Source organism: Desmodus rotundus, chromosome 5, assembly GCF_022682495.2.
Source record: "Desmodus rotundus isolate HL8 chromosome 5, HLdesRot8A.1, whole genome shotgun sequence".
Lineage (NCBI taxonomy): Eukaryota > Metazoa > Chordata > Mammalia > Chiroptera > Phyllostomidae > Desmodus > Desmodus rotundus.
Genome location: NC_071391.1, coordinates 9,481,038 through 9,499,601, shown reverse-complemented (window position 1 = coordinate 9,499,601; position 18,564 = coordinate 9,481,038). Strand labels below are relative to the sequence as shown.

General features: G+C 38.9%; 1 protein-coding gene across 4 annotated transcripts in view; it reads right to left on the bottom strand.

The window, feature by feature from the left end:
- Positions 1 to 18,564, bottom strand: part of LPXN (leupaxin) — a 36,341-nt gene that overhangs the window by 16,408 nt on the left and 1,369 nt on the right. Inside the window, exons 1-3 of one of the 4 annotated variants that reach the window (XM_045194392.3) lie at positions 15,675 to 15,837; positions 8,762 to 8,919; positions 2,717 to 2,893 (exon numbers count right to left, since the gene is read on the bottom strand). In XM_045194392.3, coding sequence (XP_045050327.2) covers positions 2,717 to 2,893; positions 8,762 to 8,919 — 335 coding nt within the window. In that variant the 5' untranslated portion in view covers positions 15,675 to 15,837. Of the gene's footprint in view, positions 1 to 2,618; positions 2,666 to 2,716; positions 2,894 to 8,761; positions 8,920 to 15,674; positions 15,838 to 18,564 lie in introns of those variants that run through there. The other 3 variants (XM_024559139.4, XM_045194393.3, XM_045194395.3) reach the window with 3 other exon arrangements.

Sequence of the window (18,564 nt, the reverse complement as noted above, 5' to 3'; positions counted from 1 at the left end):
GTAAGATTTTTTTTTTTTTTTAATCTGGGAGCAAAAACGGTCAGGTATACAAGCGACTGATTCAGTCCTTGGAGGTTTCCAAGAAGAGCACAGAGGAGGTAACTGTCGCAACTCTTTTCAGACATAATGCCTTAGTGATTGCGGCCACAGGAATGTGTCCTGGAGGCACAAAGGGCAGCTGGACTGTGGACACTCTCTGCTGCCTGTGCCCCAGGGGAGGATGAATGCAGTTTCTTACACGGGCTTGTATAATCCTAAAAACGGCTCCGTCTCGCAGCTGGGGCATACGTGCGCTTATTCAAAGAATTCTCACTGGTTTCTAACTAGACTCCTAGTGCAGTGTGTAAAAGCAAGTAAATCATCATCACGATAACTTATTAGTAATCGAGTCAACAATATAACATTCTAAGTAAGAAATGGGCTGATGATTGCACCACTATAGCAACCTTGGGTTTGTCCCCTGACCTCTTGAAGATGATCATGAGGGTAATTTGCTATGTCATCACTAACAACTTTCTTCACTTCTCAGACATTTTAATAATATAAATCACAAATGATGTATTTAAAAGAATCCAGACTTCTCAAGTGAGAGGCTTCATTGTGCTGATTCCCCCGTCCCCCATCCTTTCCTCTGCAATATTTTTATGAATTATTTCTCCCTCTTCTTACCAAATTATTTCTGTACATGTAAAATATACATTTCTAAATTATTGGTCACAATGCCTGTCATATATCACTATATTAGAAATATTATTCCATTGTTATATTCACAACTGGTGTTGAATGTACGTTCAAGGTCCAAAGCAATGTTTGCTTCATTTAGGCAAATCAGAGGAAATGGTGAACACAGACCGCAAGAAAGCTGGTTTCTGAGTCTTATGTTCTATCCGTACTGGACAGCCTGTCTGCTCTGAACTATACCAGCTTCGGGGATTTGTGTCATTCTGTTACATATTTACTAGGTCACCTGGATTTCATCTCACTCTCCCATAAGGTCTACACAGAATGTATCATTCAGTAATGGGAAGTGTGTCAGTCGAGGTCCATTTGGAAAAAATACAAGCATTGTGAGTAAGCAAAAGGCATTTAATCCAGAAATATGATTACACAGGTGATGGGAGAGCTAAAAAGCAAACAGAAGACATTGAGGGAACTCCGAGATTAGCCACAGCCATAAGTCATTAGCCTGAAGGCACAAGGCCAGAGACAAAGTGACCAGAGCCCAGGGGCCCAGGTCAACAAGCATAAACTGGAACCATATCGAACCTGTTTTGCTTCAGCTGAAGCCATAAAGGAGATGTAACTGCAGATGGACACTGTGGAGAGAGAGAGATTGGGGGAGAAATGCCTAAAATTTCCCTGCTTTTCGCCTTCCGGTCTCTCCACAGTGTCTCCCATGGGTTGAAGCCAGCGAGAGACAGCTGCCCCTGCAGCCTGGAAAACCCTGCCCACAGGGGTCAGCTCCTCTGGAATACAGAGCAGAGCAAGAGAAGAAGGAGGAATGGGTCTGATGGGAAACCTATCACAGTGACTGATACGGTGGAGGGGATGTTGATGAGTTAGAACTGGCGTGCCATCAGCTGACCACAGTGCCAGATAGACAGGAAATGGCTGCTGGTTGGGCTGGTTTTCATGTTATATGTTCACACGTTCATTAGTGTTTCTATTACAGTCTTGGCTTCCTGGATGTAAAGAGCCAAATATTTACTATGAGCCTATTGTGTGCAGGGCACTGCTTTGCTACTGTTGTTTTGCTTTGTTTGCTTTTTCTCAAAAGAGGGTGAACTGGGCGGTGTAGGGGGCATGCCCACCAGGCAACTTCCTGGACCTGGAATAAACTGGCAATTGTAATAATAAATTGGCCTCCCTCCCATCAAAGCAGAAAGTGGGAAGTTATACAAAGACTTTTTGATAGCATAGGTCCTTGCCTCATTTTGGCATCAGGTGTGTGCTATTGGCTGCAGTTATGAAACCAAATAAGATGTCGTGCAGTACTCTTTACCAAGCACGAGCCTTTCCTATCCACATTTTAAGCCTTTTATTTTGTGTCCCAGAATATTGTCTGATTTTTTTTAATTGCAAGCAATAACTGAAGAGAGAACAAAGAAAGCGGCCTTTTTATTTCTTTCAGATTATGGATTCTGCTTTGGCCAGTAGGAGTTATTCAGTAAATGAATCTGTTTCAATCTGTAACTTTGGTTGAAAGGTAATCCCTCTATCCACTACATACATTTGAGCAAATACAGAAAGAAGTCTACATTCGTTAGCCACAGAGACCCCCTAGCTCTGATTTTGTTAACATCTTGCTGAAATTTCATATGGTGTTTTCTCTTTTGTGACCTGGAATACCTAGGCCGGAACATCTGTGATGATTCGAACTAGTTACACTTTTTCAGCTGGTGAAGGGAACGGCAGAGCCCATTAGCGGGGACACCCATCTAGAAGGCCCCTTGAGAAATTGCCCTGTCAGCTTGGAAGAATTCCACCTCTGCTCAAAGACTATGGAAAGAAGAGGAGAGTAGTAGGAATTCCAAGCAAGTTATTGTCCAAACACAGACTGATAACAATTATTTAATGACTTCATTTTTTCAAGTATTTAATAATAAAAAAAAAAATACCTGTATACATTGGGCTGCTTGATCTCAGTAGTGTACACAAGTTGTGCCTAAGACAGAGAGATGGAGAATGCATTTGTTAGTAGAATGTTGGTGCTTACCTACACCCAGAATTAGAGAATGCTTTTAGCTTCTGGAGGGGACTGCTCACTAGCGTATCTCTGAGATATCCTTGTACAAGGCAGAGGAATACCAGCCATCCCACAGACAAAGGCCAAATTCTAAGCAGAGTAGCTGCCACGGGAACAGAAGGTGGCCCTCTCTCTGCCCTAAAAGTGCTGAAACAGAGAAGTACTCAGTTAGAAAGCATAAAACATACCAAATGAGTCAGAGCGGGGAAGACCATAACACAATTAAATTTAACATATCAAAAGAAATAATGTGTGACTGGAAAGGGTAGCTGGCTAGCCCCTCACTTATTTGTTGAACAAATATTAATATTTATTGAGTGTCTCACGTGTCAGGGCTGGAGATGTAGCAGTCAGAAACAAAACAATAACAAACAACTGAACAGTCTACCCTGGATCATACACTGTGAGAAATAGATAATAAACAAATTAATGTGTAAAAACTAAATGCATTAATGTGTACGATTAGCCAGGGGCTTAATCTAATTAATCCAATAGGAAATGCAGAAGAAATGGCAATTATAAATATACTGGTCACCACTAAAAAGAAATCTTACCATTTGCGACATTATGGATGGACCTAGAGGGTATTATGCTAAGTGAAATAAGTCAGTCAAAGAAAGACAAATACCGTATGATTTCACTTATATGTGGAGTCGAAAGAGTGAAATAGATGAACAAACAATATACCAACAGACTCATAGCTAGAGAACAGACTGATGGTTGCCAGAAAGGAGGGGGTTAGGAGGGTGGGTGAAAAAGATTGAGAAATGCAGATTGGTAGTTACAAAATAGTCATGGGGATGTAAAGTACAGCATAGGGAATATAATCAATAATATTCTAATAACTATGTGTGGTGTCAGACGGGTACTGGAAATATCAGGGGGAACACTTTATGTGAATTATATGGTTGTCTAACTACTATGCTGTACCCCTGAAATTAATACAAAATAATATTGTATATAAACTGTAATTTATTTTTTTTTAATTAAACCCCCCCAAAAAAAGAAAAAGAAAAAGAAAAAGAAATGCAAATGGACAGTTACAAAACAGTCATGGGGATGTGAAGTACAGCGTAGGGAACGCAGTCAACACTATTGTAACAACTATGTATGGTGCCAGGTGGGTTCCAGACTTATCAAGGGGAACACTTCATAACTTATGCAATTGTCTAACCACTATGCTGTATACACGGAACTAATATGGTATTAAATGTCGACTGCAATTGAAAAATGTTTAAATATAAATACATAAATAAACAAGCAAACAATCCAGGGAAGGACTCACTGAAAAGGAGGCTCTTGAGCAAGGACTGATAGGAGGGGGTGAGAAAAGTTGGCAGGTATCAGGGGTAACCTGGTTCAGGTAGAAGGAATGGCAGGGAGAGAGCACCCTGGGGCATCTGGGAACAGAAAGGAGGCCAGGGTGGCCTGAGCAGAGTGAACCAGGGAGAGAGGGGTGAAGAGTAAAAGGGGCCTGACAACACAGATGGGGTGACCGGATAATTTATTGTTCAAACTAGAACACTTTGAGAGTGAAAAAGGCTACTAAAATAATTTATAATTTTATTTTTTCTTGTTCAATTTCAATTGTCCCAATTTTTCCCCCATTTCTCTCCCCGGCCCTGCCCCCAAACTTGCTCCCTCAGTCAGTCCCCACCCTGTTGCCCATTACCATGGGGCCTTTATACATGTTCTTCAAAGAGACCCTCCCCCTTCTTTTCTTCTTTTTTAAGATTTTATTTATTTATTTTTAGAGAGAAGGAAAGGGAAGGAGAAAGGGAGAGAAACATCAATGTGTGGTTGCCTCTCATGCACCCCCTACTGGGGACCTGGCCTGCAAACCAGGCATGTGCCCTGACTGGGAATCAAACTGGTGACCTTTTGGTTCTCAGGCTCGTGCTCAATCCACTGAGCCACTCCAGCCAGGGTTTAGACCTTTCCCCTTCTTTCTCCTGTTATCCCTCTCCCCCTTCCCCTCTGGTCACTGTCAGTTTGTGCCTTATTTCCATGTCCCTGGTTCTATTTTGCTCATTAATTTTAAAAACATGTATTTATTGGCCAAAAATTTGGTTTTATTGTATTGATGAAACTACAAAATAATTATTCAAAACTTATTTTCAAAGTAAAATTTTCTAGAATATTTTTAAATGTCACATAACTATGAACATTAAAACAAAAAAATTTCTTAAAAAACCTATTCTATTGATTATTTGAACATTTAAGAATAGCACAGGTAAATTATTATTCTCGATATAGATAGGTTCACTTACCTTAATGGGTTACTTAGCCATTGTTGTTTCTAACATTGTGATGTAGAAATTTTTGTCAAAAAAATTTTAATATGATCTTATTTATTTATTTATTTAAAATTGCAGTCTTCTGCAAAGCTGCATTTTCTGGTTAATATATTTGAAATTGTTGACACTGTTAACTGATACTTCTCTGTGGACCACAATTCTTTAGTTGAGAAAGTACTCTCTCTCTAGATGCTGATGAACCTGTAAATCCAGACAAAATCTTGCTACATGGAGGATATTCTCAGTTCTATTTTTTACATCAAAATGTATAAATATTTCAGCCCCCAAATTTTCAGAGGTGCTGCATTTCTACCTAGGGTCAAAACACCTTTCTTCAATAACACTTTTATAAGACAGACCTCTTAAGTTGTCTCTCTGTGTGATCCTTTTTAACATTTCATCAAATGTACATACTGCAAACTCATAGGCCTTCACAATTTCATCCCATTCTGGTGGAGACTATAAATTTACCCAGTTAAAATGAGGAGCTCTGTCAAAATCAAAATCTTTCTAAAGCAAAATTTTCAAATAAGGGAATTAAAACCACTTGAGCTCTCAGCTTTTGATTTGTTCAATTCCTCTTTAGCTTTTGTAGGCAGAAATTTGAGCCTCTTCCTTTTTGTAAGCTTTCTTTTATATAATTGCAACTTGCTAAAAGCTGAATTTTCATGCTAAATTCATTGCATATATGATTAAATATTTCCAACTGATTTTGCACATACTGTAACCCGAATTTAGGTTGCTTTACAAAAGGATTTTTCAAAGCCTCAGGCATGTCTCAAATCCAATTGATGATGGGCAATACAGAGAGAAAATACATATTACCATGCTGAAATACTTTGGAATTCAACATCAGCTTCTGTCACAAAAATTTTGTTGGTGATATTTATATCTACATATCGCCTGATTTGTGTATGTACAATATTTGTATTTCTTGACTGGCAGAATATTGTAGCTTGTTTGGATGCAGTCATAAATTCTGTGCACATCACAGCCAATTCAAAGTACCTTTCTGCTCCACAGGTGTTTTTGGTATGTAAGAACATTAATTATACCACAATGTGGTTCCCACCAAAATTTGTGTTGTTATTATCATCCCCCCTCACAAAAACTACAGTTTATCTTCACTGTTGAACTTTTCAACTAAATTTACAATAGCATTAACAATGTCAGATGTTTCATTTTTGACAAAAGAATGAACTTCTACTTTATTTTGATCCTTTGAACTGGATGAAAAAATGAAACCATTTTACAGTTAACAAGTTCTCCAACTGCAGCCTCTTATGATAGCGATATAAATCTGACTTTATCTGTTGGTTTGCAAAAGGAATCAACTCATTAATAATCACCAGTTTACTTTCAAGCACACACACACACAAACTTGGAGTTGAAAATGAGCAAAATTAATTTAGAAGAGTCATTTGACCCAAATGGGAAGGTATGTTTCACAGTGACATGTAAACATACCTCTTGCAGCTGTACATGTTAAATCATCACATTTGTGTACATTCTTCTTAAATTAAGAATAAGCTTTTTTTAAAGATTTTATTTAATTATTTTTAGACAGGGGAAGGGAAGGAGAAAGAGAGGGAGAGAAACATAAATGTGTGGTTGCCTAATGAGGCCCTGGCCTGCAACCCAGGCATGTGCCCTAGACTGGGCATCAAACCCGTGACCCTTTGGTTCACAGGCCTGCACTCAATCACTGAGTTATGCCAGCCAGAGCTAAACTTGTAAACAGATACTAAAGCTTCTTATTCATATCCGTGTCTTCTAGTTTTCAAAGGGACAGTGCTATCTCTACTTATCTCCATGGTAGACAGTAAATGTTGACTAATATTTTGTGCAAATTACATATTAATCATCAACTTTCTTCAAAAATTAAACATGTAGTTTTGGTTTTGGTTTTGTTTGGAGCCAAATGCTGCCAAACGTGTTTGTTACAAATTTGAAAAGTATTAGCAAATAATAAAACAAATAGTTACAGTTTTATACACACAATTAATGACCAAGATGCTTTAACAGAAGCATTTAGATGACACCACATTCTATGGCAAGCATGCGCAGTCTCTGTTTCTTAAACAGAATTTACAACTTGCACGACATTGAGCCACAATTTCTCATTTTTCTTTATGACCCTGAGGAGGATTTGGGTATCTCAGAGGCCACCAAGGGGAACACAGCAGGATGTGAATGGTGGTATAACAAGTGGCCAGCAGAGGAAAAAGCTTCAAAAGTTTTCCTACCACAACCTAAGACCAGAGAAATTACCTGGCCCTGACTGCTGCGCTTGAACTCTTAGCTTTAACAACCAGGACATTGCACATTATCCCTGAACGGGCGCTGTCAGTTAGGTTTTGTCTGAACAGGATCAGGGAAAGAGAAATGAGTTATCATTAGTCATCTTTTGGACTTACCCATAATAAAATAAGAACTCTATTCACTGTATGAGTGTTTTATGTACTACTACTCGAGACCATAAAGGAAGCCAGAAGAACCTAATGGAGGTTTATCAACCCATGCTGCTTTACTTTAATATAAATCCCAATAAGAAAGTTTTATAAAAAAAGAAAAACCTAGGGCAAAAGGTAAAGCCAATAAATGGATGTCAAAAAATGAACAAACAAACAAACAAGCATAAACCCAGGGCTCTTGGCTCAAAGTGAACTAAGACATATGGCCACCCCGTAAAGGTCAGTGTAAAGACTGTGACTTTTACTCCAAATGAGGTAGGGATTCTGAGTAGAAAAATTACATGATCTGATTTAAGTACTACAGGATCACCCTGGCTGCTATTTTGAGAATAAATGGCAGGGGGCAAGGATAGCAGACCAATTAGGAACCTGTGGCCATAATCTAGCAGTGAGAACAAAGACAATAGCTACCTAGGAGAGAGGTAAATGTGCAGCCTTAAAACTCTATGTGTGTAACTGGAGGGAAGAAAAGTTAAAGGTGGTACCTACCTATGGCTCCAGTTTTGGATCTGCGCCACTGGTGATTTCATACACTAGTGTACAAGGATAAATCCAAATATCGTAGTTCAAAACCACCAGACATGAAGAGCATCTACTTAATTCCTCTTACACTAATTTCGTTCTTATCAAGCAACCTTCTAATTATGAAGTAGGTACATGTAGATTTACTCACGGGAAGAGAACACACGTATCAGCACAGACCAGCATCTGTTCTACCTGAGAGTTTTAACTCTAACCAAAAGCTAATAGATTGGATTTCTGGTGTTTCTATACATTATCTTTTATGAGTTTAGTTTGTTTGTGTTGGTTTCCTAGAGCTTCATTATCTCTGACTATACCAGTAACTGAATTTCTTAACATATTCAGCAGAAAATAAGACCTGGAAGGTGAGGACCTTAAAACACCACCCTGAAAACACTCTGAGCTGCCACCTGGCCTTGCCCAGGTGATCTGTGGCCTTACTGACAGTAATATCAGAATATGCCAAGTGAATTCAGGAATATTCTATTACTACGCTCTCATTAGAAAAAAAAATTAGTTCCCAAAGGCTAATTCTTCTATGATGATTTTCTCAATCTCTTCCTCTTTCCAAAAGCAAACACCTTTAAGTTATCATTGATAGATTTTTCTTCTTTTTCTTGGATGTATGATTGTCCTTTCACATTATTTTATATAAGTTGCAATTCATTTTCAGAAAGCACTCAAACATCTATATTCAAGGCAACCAATAAATGAAAAGTTACCGGCAAGGGGCTTGTGTCATCCTCAACAGGAGGGATGTCTGAAGTCTCAGCACAGTTACTCTGCTTTCTGGAATGCTGGTCCGCGGGAAGATGAGTGGGGTTGGAGTATTCACCATTGTCCTGGAGGGTGGAGCGTTCCAGTTCCTCCAACAAAGCATCTATGTCATAATGTACAAGGGAATCATAGTATAGAAAGTCTTCTGAAATAACTTCCCCCTTAAATATCCCCCCTGTGCCTCCATTCATCTCCCTCGTCTCTCAGATTAAGGTTATTTTCCTTAAAATATCTTCTCCTACTCTTATTTTACTGCTACAATGTGATCTATTTTACCAGGAGATATTTAAGGCCTCCACCTACTTTTATCTTATAGTTGCATTCAATTTCATAGTCTCACTCTATAATTTGACTTATTTTATTGCAGGGTATTAATTTTTATCATTTGTTTGGGGTGGATGGCTCATAAATATCCCCAATTAGGAAAAAAGTAAATTATAACCATCATCAAAATGAAAAAGGACTGATCGTATGGGAGAACATATTTGCCCATGATACATCAGACAAGGGTTTGATCTCCAAAATATATAAAGAACTCATTCAACTCAACACCAGGAAGACAAACAATCCAATTAAAAAATGGGCAAAGGACCTGAATAGACACTTCTCCAAGGATGACATATAAATAGCCCATAGACATATGAAAAAATGCTCAATATCACTAGCCATCAGAGAGATGCAAATTAAAACCACAATGAGATATCACCTCACACTGGTCAGAATGGCCATCATTAATAAATCAACAAACAACAAGTGCTGGTGGGGATGTGGAGAAAAGGGAACCCTAGTGCACTGTTGGTGGGAATGCAGACTGGTGCAGCCACCATGGAAAACAGTATGGAATTTCCTCAGAAAACTAAAAATGGAACTGCCTTTGGATCCAGGGATTGTACTGCTGGGATTATACCCTGAGAATCCTGAAACACCAATTCAAAAGAACCTATGCACCCCAATGTTCATAGCAGCACTATTTACAATAGCCAAGTGCTGGAAATAGCCTCAGTGCCCATCAGTAAATGAGTGGATCAAAACACTGTGGTACACTAACACAATGGAATACTATGCAGCAGAAAGAAAGAAGGAACTCCTACCTTTTGCATCAGCTTGCATGGAACTGGAGAATATAATGCTAAGTGAAATAAGCCAGTCCGTGAAAGACAAATACCATATGAACTCACCTATAAGAGGAATCTAATGAACAAAATAAACTAACAAGCAAAATGGAACCAGAGACATGGAAACATGGAACAGACTGACAGCAACCAGAGGGGAGGGGGGAAGGGGGATAATGGTGGAAAGGAGGGGAAGGGACTATTCAAAGAACAAACATGAATGACCCATGGACATGGACAACAGTGTGGGGATTGACTGTGGGAGTGGGGGGGTGGGTGTGCCAGAGGAGGGCAGAGGGGGAAAAATTGGGACAACTGTAATAGAATAACAATAAAAAAATTTAAGTAAATTGTACATATTTTTCCTATCAGAAAAAAATATACCGTATTTTTTGGATCATAAGACACACTTAGATTTTAGAAGAGGAAAATAGGAAAAAAAATTTTTGAAGCAAAAAATGTGGTAAAATATTTAATAACATAAGTAACATAATATTTCACCAATGTAAATCTAAACAGAACTTGACACACCCCCATTTTCCTCCCAAATTTGGGGGGGGGCCGGAAGTGTGTCTTATAGTCCTAAAAATATGGTAAGCAATTATATTACAGTTTTTAAAAATATATATACTAGGACAATAACATTTATTCTTAACCTTGATGATTTTTTTAATATTCCAAGCACAGAACAAAATTCTCAAAGGAAAGTATAAGTATTCTGTCTTCTAGGGTGTAGGAAGAAAAGGAGATTGCGGGGGGGGGGGGGAGGATATTTTAAAATCAAGCAAGATGTTGCAATCCTAAGAGTTGAAATTATTTCTTTTATATTTTCTTGGGAAAAACCAATGGACACTACAAGTATTACCTTTCTGTGATGATGAAATTAATAACATAATAACAATATATGATAGGCACTGTGGTACATTTACATATTTAATTTAGCCATCTTAATTCTTTGAGGCAGGCGATATTATCATCCTTATTTTGTAGATCCAGAAATTGCCAAATAAATGGTTTGAGTTCACACTGTTACTGAGTTCAGAACCTGGCTGTCTGCCCGTGGGCCATCTGATCCCCAGCCCCTACCCGGCCTTCATGTCAGACATTCCAGGCCCCATTCTCACATGGATTCTCTGGGCGATCTGAGCATGGTGTGCTCTTCTCTGAAGCTGTTTTTTCTTCTACATAATGAACCAATTACAGTACAATAGGACTTTGCAATTGTGGGTCAAGACCCAGTAGTGGATCTCTAGTGGCTTCCTTACCACAGGTTGTAGTTTTGTAAAGTTTGCAAAACACTATATTATATTATTTCTAAGGATCTGCCTAGCTCTGAAGTCCTCAGATGAAGAAAATGAACTTCAAGCATTTTTAAAATAAGGTTTTCATTTATTTCAGATATTGGGGAGATGGATATTTCTTGATGGCATAAGAAAAGATCTAATCACGTCTTACAAACAAAATCTTTCATATGGGGGATATGAAACTGAAAGCAACAAATGAACAAACGAGAAACAAGCAACAAAAACTCTAAGACACAGACACAGTATGGTGGTTACCAGAGGGAAAAGCAGGTGGGAGGAGGTAGTAAAGGGTAAAGGGGTCGAATATATGGTGACAGAAGGGAATTTGACTTTGGATGGTAAACACACAATGCAATATACATGTGCTGTATTACAGAATTCTATACTTGAAACCCATATAATTTTATTAACTAATGTCACCCCAAAAATTTAATTAAAAAATCTATGTATCTTTCTAAATCATCCATTTCATAAAAATATTGAATTTTGTGTGCCATCCTAGATATAAGGAAACTGATTTAAACTCTTCAGGGAAAATTACCCTTCGACAAAATAAATTGTAATGAAAAAAGAGTTGGAGGGTGAACCAATAGATTCAAGAAGACTTTAGAGACTTATAACTGATGTCAGTATATGAATCTTTACTTAAAATGGTATGATGAAAAAATAAAAGTACCGTATTTTGCCATGTGTAATGTGTCCTTTTTGCCCAAATTTTTTGAGGGAAAAATAAGGATGCACATTATACATGGGTAGTACTAATTCCATATCTATATAAATGTTTTTAATTATTTTATTTATGCTTATGCGTTAAATGTGTAACTCTAGAAAGCAGATGGGACAAAGCTACCATCTATGATCATCTTTAAAAGAAAAACATTTCTGAAAGAAAAGATTCCAAGTGGAGTTATTGTCCCTGTGCATGAGAAAGGATGGATGAATAAAGAAGGCGTGAAAACCTGGTTTAACAAAGTCTGGTCACAAAGGCCTAGAGGACTACTTTAAAAAACAGCTTTGCTTGTTTTCGATCACTTCAAAGCCCATGTTACACAATGCAAAAGCAATCACAGCGGACTTGAAAACCCAACTTGTGTGATACCTGGTAGGCCAACCAGCCAATGGCAACCTCTTCATGTATCAGTAAACAAACCCTTTAAGGCCCTAATGAAGAAAAGAGTGGGCGTCGTGGATTCAGTCAGCTGGTAATGATTTAACACTCGCAGGCAGAATCAAGAAAGCATCCATCACCCAGGTTTGTGATTGGATCCTAAAACTGTGGAACAGTGTTAAGAAGGAAGTGGTTGTAAAATCATTTTAAAAATGCGGCATCAGCAATGATATGGATGGAACTGAGGACGATGAAATTTACTGGGATGAGGAAAGTGACTCTTCAGAAGACACTGGTAATGTAGAAACTGAACAAGATGATACTTCTGACACTGACAGTGACAAAGAATTCTTGGCCTTCTATGATGCATAAATATCATATATTTGTTACCAGTACTTAAATTTCTTGTACCTTGCATCTGTTCTTGTGTTTTGGAATTATTTGTTACATAAAATTTCTTGTACCATAGTACGTTCAAAAATAAATGCTCAAATTCCTTTATAATACAAAAAACAAGTATCTAAATATAAATAAATAAAAATTAAATTAAAAAATTAAAGCAAAAGATTTCTTTTTCCTGAAAGTTTGGGCCAAAAACATTGGTGCCATTATACATGGCAAAATATGGTAAATAAACAAACCAAAAAAAGGAAAAATCAGGAATATTAAGCACTGATTGATATTCAATAACATTAAGTAAATACTATTCGGTGTGGTAAACAATATTTGATCACTTCTGTTAATATTTTAGGTGTGATAATTGTATTTCATAATTTAAGGAATTATCATTAAAGATTTTGTGTAATAATGGTATTATGGTTATTTGTGTAAGTATACATATATTTATTTTAAAGACTATGCCCAACTATCTACAGATGAGATTATACTATTTCTGAGATTGCCTTAAAATAATATAGAAATTAAAGAAATGGGTAAGTCTAAAAATGAAATAAGATTGGCTGAGATTGATCATTTAAGCTGGTTGATGGTTACATCAGATTTCATTAAACTATTTTCTCTACTTTTATAAATTTTAAAATTCTCTATAACAAAAGGTTTTTTAAAAAATAAAATAACTAAGGTAGAAAGATAAAGTAAAACTTCTTTTCTCACAACTTTACTAGCCAGACTGTATGCCAAATTTCTAAGTTCCAAATCTTTAGTCTATATCCTTCTCTCAAGATATAGCCCTTTTCTATTTTCTAGAATTTGCTCCAACCAGAAGTCATGGATCCATTTGGATTCAAAATAAAAAGTCACTTATAATAAAATCAGGAGAGAGGGCAGACCCTCTTCAGGAGAAACAAACCATACCACTGAGAATAGAAGGTCACCCTTAGAAGTACCCTCTGGCCGAAGCTACTGAAGCTCTCCCGTCTGGGTCATGAGTTAACAGACGCTTCCTGTTTCCTGATTACACATATCACCAACACCCCAAGATTATCTTGTCCTTTGCCAGATTCTGTAATTTGAAGATGACTAATTTCAGTATGACAAATACGGGATGACTGGTGGTGGTGGGTACTAGACTGAAAACCCTACAGTACTTCTCTGTGGCCCTTCATCTGTGGAAATCAAATAATTATTGGCATTAACATGAAAAGATTTGTAAACTGAGGTCTCTTGGGGTCTCCCTGGATTGTAATGATTTCATTCAGAGCCAGAGTCTGCTCCTGGTTTCCCTTTATCTAGCATCCCCACGTAACGAAGGAGGCAAAAAGGAAATATAGGCCTGTCTGTGCTGACCAGTCCTCCAGGCGGTTTCTCCGCAGCAGGAAGAGAGACGCGCCCCAAGTCTTTAGGGTAGCTATTGGGCTGATGACGATTTGAAGAAGTGGTTGGGGTTTAGCCCCCTGAATCATCTACAGGAATGTTGCTTTCCAGATTGCATGGTACTTTCCACATTTCTGGACCAGATTTCTCTACCATTCATCCTGCTCGAGCAATGGAAAACTGTGCAAATCTATTTATCCACGGTTTGGACTATCTGGGTCACTCTGTCAGCCGGAGTACGTAGCTTAATCTGTTTTGGTGTCAGGTGCTCCTGAGAGTGTCACTGAATTAGTTATTTTGCTCTTCTTAGTTTTCTCATTTTGGAAAAAAAAAGTAGGTAATACTTATTTTAGAGGATTGCTTCAGACACTAAAATGATTAACATGTAAGAATGTCTAGTTTTAGCTTAAGTTACTGAAAAAGTATCCGTTCATTTTTTAATTACCTGCATGAAGTCCACTACATATCCCTAAAATAAAACAAAGCAGAGCTAGATTCTAGTGGAATTCAGGTGGAAAGGTAAAATTCCCTAACCCTCACACAGGGTAAGAATTTGGATTCTAGCCCAAGTGTCAAAATAGACTTTACCTTCAAAACAGTTCAATACATATTTATCAAACACCACCTTTTCCTGTTCCCTCCTTTAATTTGCCTCCCTTCCTCTATTCCTCCAGCTCTCACATTACACCGCAAACAATTTTTTAAAAAGAATGTGCAAGATGTATTTTTTGTTGTTGTTGTTTGCTCTTTTGACATACCCCAAATATACAAAAAGTCAGGACATTATGGAATTCATACAGCTTGGACATTGGGTTAATGTTAATCATGTTAATAAGGATGTCAGCAACAAAAGTTGGCAAAGGATATGGAATGAGTTCCCAAGAATGATAAACCTTAAGTTACTCCAAAGGTTTGAAATCAGGGACCTCTCTTGAGCAATGGAGCTGGTTTTAATTGCTTTGGAATGGAAGGAGGTATCATATTTGCAGGCCATAGTAATCTGTTCCTTCAGAGTTTCTCTGACTAAAAAGCTGAGCAACAAAATATAGTGCTATGTCACCTTGATTTAATAGTAAGTCACAGAACAAATCAAACCACCGTAGCCTTTCTCCAACCTTTGCGAATCCCTCATTCTTGTACTTCTGTTTCTCCTCATTGAACTCTTTTCTTTCTTTTTCTCCCCAAATCACATCTCTGCTGTTGCCTACTGTGTGATCACTCTATGATCTTCAGTAGACCCCAAGGGGCAAATGCCCACAATAATATGACCATTTCAGTCACCATTCAACCCAAAAGTATTTCGTTGTGCAGAGTTTATTTACTCTGTGGTTAGCATCAAACTTTCTGCCTTTTGTGCCACCGAAACAGTGAACCTATATTTCCCCCAAACAATCACAGTTCCTCATGCTTTATTCTTAGTGGGGTGAGGCCAGGAGAGAAGTGAAAATAAAATCTTCCAGCACTACCCTCCTTCTGGCTAGTAGTACGCCCAGCATACATGCAGATGGCAGCCAAGTCTTTATTCCCTCAGAGTTTCTCTTCCAAGAAACTCCTCACTCACCCAATTCTTCCATTGTCACACACCCAAGGTGCTCTGGTGCCACAGGTTGTAAGGAACAGCTTTGGTCTGTGCTGAAGAAGAGGACCGCAAAGGAACTGAATGAGACAGCGTGAAGCAGCCTCTATAACCCTTTTTGGTTCCTATATTTGCTTAGCACTTCCTCTCTTCTGATTTGGTGAGTTTCTTTTCTTTTTTCTTTTTTTTTAGGTCAGAATTTTTAAAATGGGACTGACGTAGAAAGGTGGGTACTGAAATCAGAATTCTGGTGGTACATTGGCCAGGACAATTAAGATTCACAATTAATTTTGAAAAATTTGAGCACCTACTACATGCCAGAACTCATCTTGAATTCACGAGAATGGCATATTTGCACTTGTGTTTTTTTCTAATGTGAGTATCCCGCTTCGACTATGCACTAGAAAACTTGCTTTTTTGTTGTTCTGTGAAGCTGAGGGACCATGGAGGCATGGTTTGCTTCATAAAATTTCCATCAGAGTTAACCAGCACCCAATACATTTTGCTGTCTTTATTTAATTATCTAGAAATTATGTTCATCTAATTTTCTAAATAGATAGTAAATCCATTAAATTCGGCAGAGGCCTATTCACATTTGGATTCTTGGGGCATGTTTATTTCAGTGGTCCAAAATGCAAACAACTACAGGGGTCAAGAAGAAATGAGACTGAAAGATTTAAGACACCAGGTGCTAAGCTGCAGACATCTCAATTAAACATAATTCCTGCTTAGTTACATTGCTTTACAGCAGTTTTCTGAACCAGTGATTTCATTCACCTCGAACAAAATAAAACTTTTACAAAGGCCTACTATGGGAAGTCAGTATGTAAAGAACTATAATTATGGTTCTGTGAAATTGATATTACCCCCACTTTTACCAGCGGTGAAACAGATTCAAGGAATAGTAACTTGCTAAACAATTAATAGGTAACTTTTCTATAGTAATATAATCCACATTTAATTTCAAAGCCTGTGAACTTTCCTGTATAACAGTGGTCTTTTTTTTTTTTTAATTTGCTCTAAAGAAATAAATCATTCTCCATTCCCTAGGGCCTAAAGAGTTTTTATTGGAGATTCCTACTCTGCATTACTTTGAGCAGCCATTGGATGTCAGTGCTGTCCCAAAAGCCTGCATACTGTAAACAAGGGTTTGAAAAAATTCCCATCCGCTCTGTGCCATATTTTACAACTGAAATGCCTGTAGTCCTATAAAAGTGCAAAACACTCAATGGAAAATAGAAAACATTCGCCTAATCTGAAGTGGTAACTGAGCCAAAGTACTGTAAGGAAAAATGCACTTCAGCACTTGGTATGCAAATACTGGACTGTATGTTCAGCTTTAACTGAATGATTAATGTGAAGTTTGGATTCCCCAGATCTTGTTTCCATCTGCTTTCTTTGGGCATTTTACCCCCGGATACTTTATTTTCCAGGAGTGTGAAAATAGTCCTAAAAGTCCCTCCTTGATTACAATGGATCAAAGAAAGGAAGGAAGGAATGCGTGAGGCCCACTTCCATCACCAAATACGACTGACTCGTAGATAAGCAAATGGAAAGTCCCGTTTATCGCATTAGGACGATTTAGCTGCATATGCTATTGGGCAGAAAAGAAATTTTGACATAGCTGCTGATCTGATTGTGCTTCCTGTGCAGCAGAAACATTTAAAAACCGCAGAAGCAAGTGGTTTCAGAGCGGGAGCCTGAGGGAGGGCTTCGGTTTCTACAGATAGGAGAATCTAGTCACGCTAACTTCCCTCCAGCCCAGGGATCACAGGCAAGTTAGGCAGTCTACGTCAGCACCTTGGTCTCGAGAATGTCTAGTAGAAACGCAACTCCACGATTCCTTTCACACACTTTTATTATTAAGAATCAAATAATTGGTGAGTAGGCTCCCGAGGACCCAATAGAGCCGGATTCAGTCCCTGGTCACCAGGGGCTCACAGGTTGGTGGGTCAGACACAGGGTGACGAGGTGAATATTGCAGACCCGGACGCCAGCTGGTTTAAAGGAGATGCCATCTAACCAAAACCAAGGCAAGGGCTATTACGTAACCACCCTAGAAATGCTTCCACAACACCAAGAAACTAAATAGGAAAAAGCTCAGAACATCCTGACGGGCAACTGGCTCAAAATTTGCGCCGGCATGTGCTCGGGCGTCTCGCCTTAAACCGGACACACTGCCTCCCAGCGAAGGAACACTCGGGACTGTCGTAACACTAAACTACTTTTCCCATCCACCATCAATCAAAAGCTCCCAGCAACCTCTTCGCCTCTAGTTTCGTTTTTTTCCAAAGCCATAGGATAAGTAGGACTTCATATCCCAGGATGCCTTTGGGCAAGCTAACCGTGCGCATGCACTGAAGAGGCGGGTTCTCTGCCTTCGCGACCCCGCCTCTGTTCTACCGCCGCCATTTTTTCAGAGACTTTCATCCGGCAAGCGACGGGCTTTTTTTCTTAAAGGAGAAGCGACAACTCAAAAAAAAATATTCCCTTCTCCCTGCAAGACCTGGCAACGCTGGGAACAGAAAGGCTACATACAGGAAAGTGGGATCGGGGTGGAGGAAGTAAAACGCCGGGGCTACTTCGCTGGCTTAAGAAAAGATAGAGCCCTTGTGGCATTAGCGGCTCCTTAGGGAGGCAGGTGCGCGCGCAGCCACACCGGGGAGCGCGCGAGGCGGGAGAGGTGCGTTTTTCTCCCTCCAACAACCTCGCGAGACCTGCCCCTCCCACTGTCTCTAGCGTGCGTGGAACTCCGGAGGGAGGGGAAAGGTCACTTTAGGATTGTCGCGAGACGCAGCCGTTAAACGGTGAGAACGGGTACGCGGGGAAGGAAACCTCGCGCGCTCCCTTGGATCCGTTCCCTGATTGGTTGAAG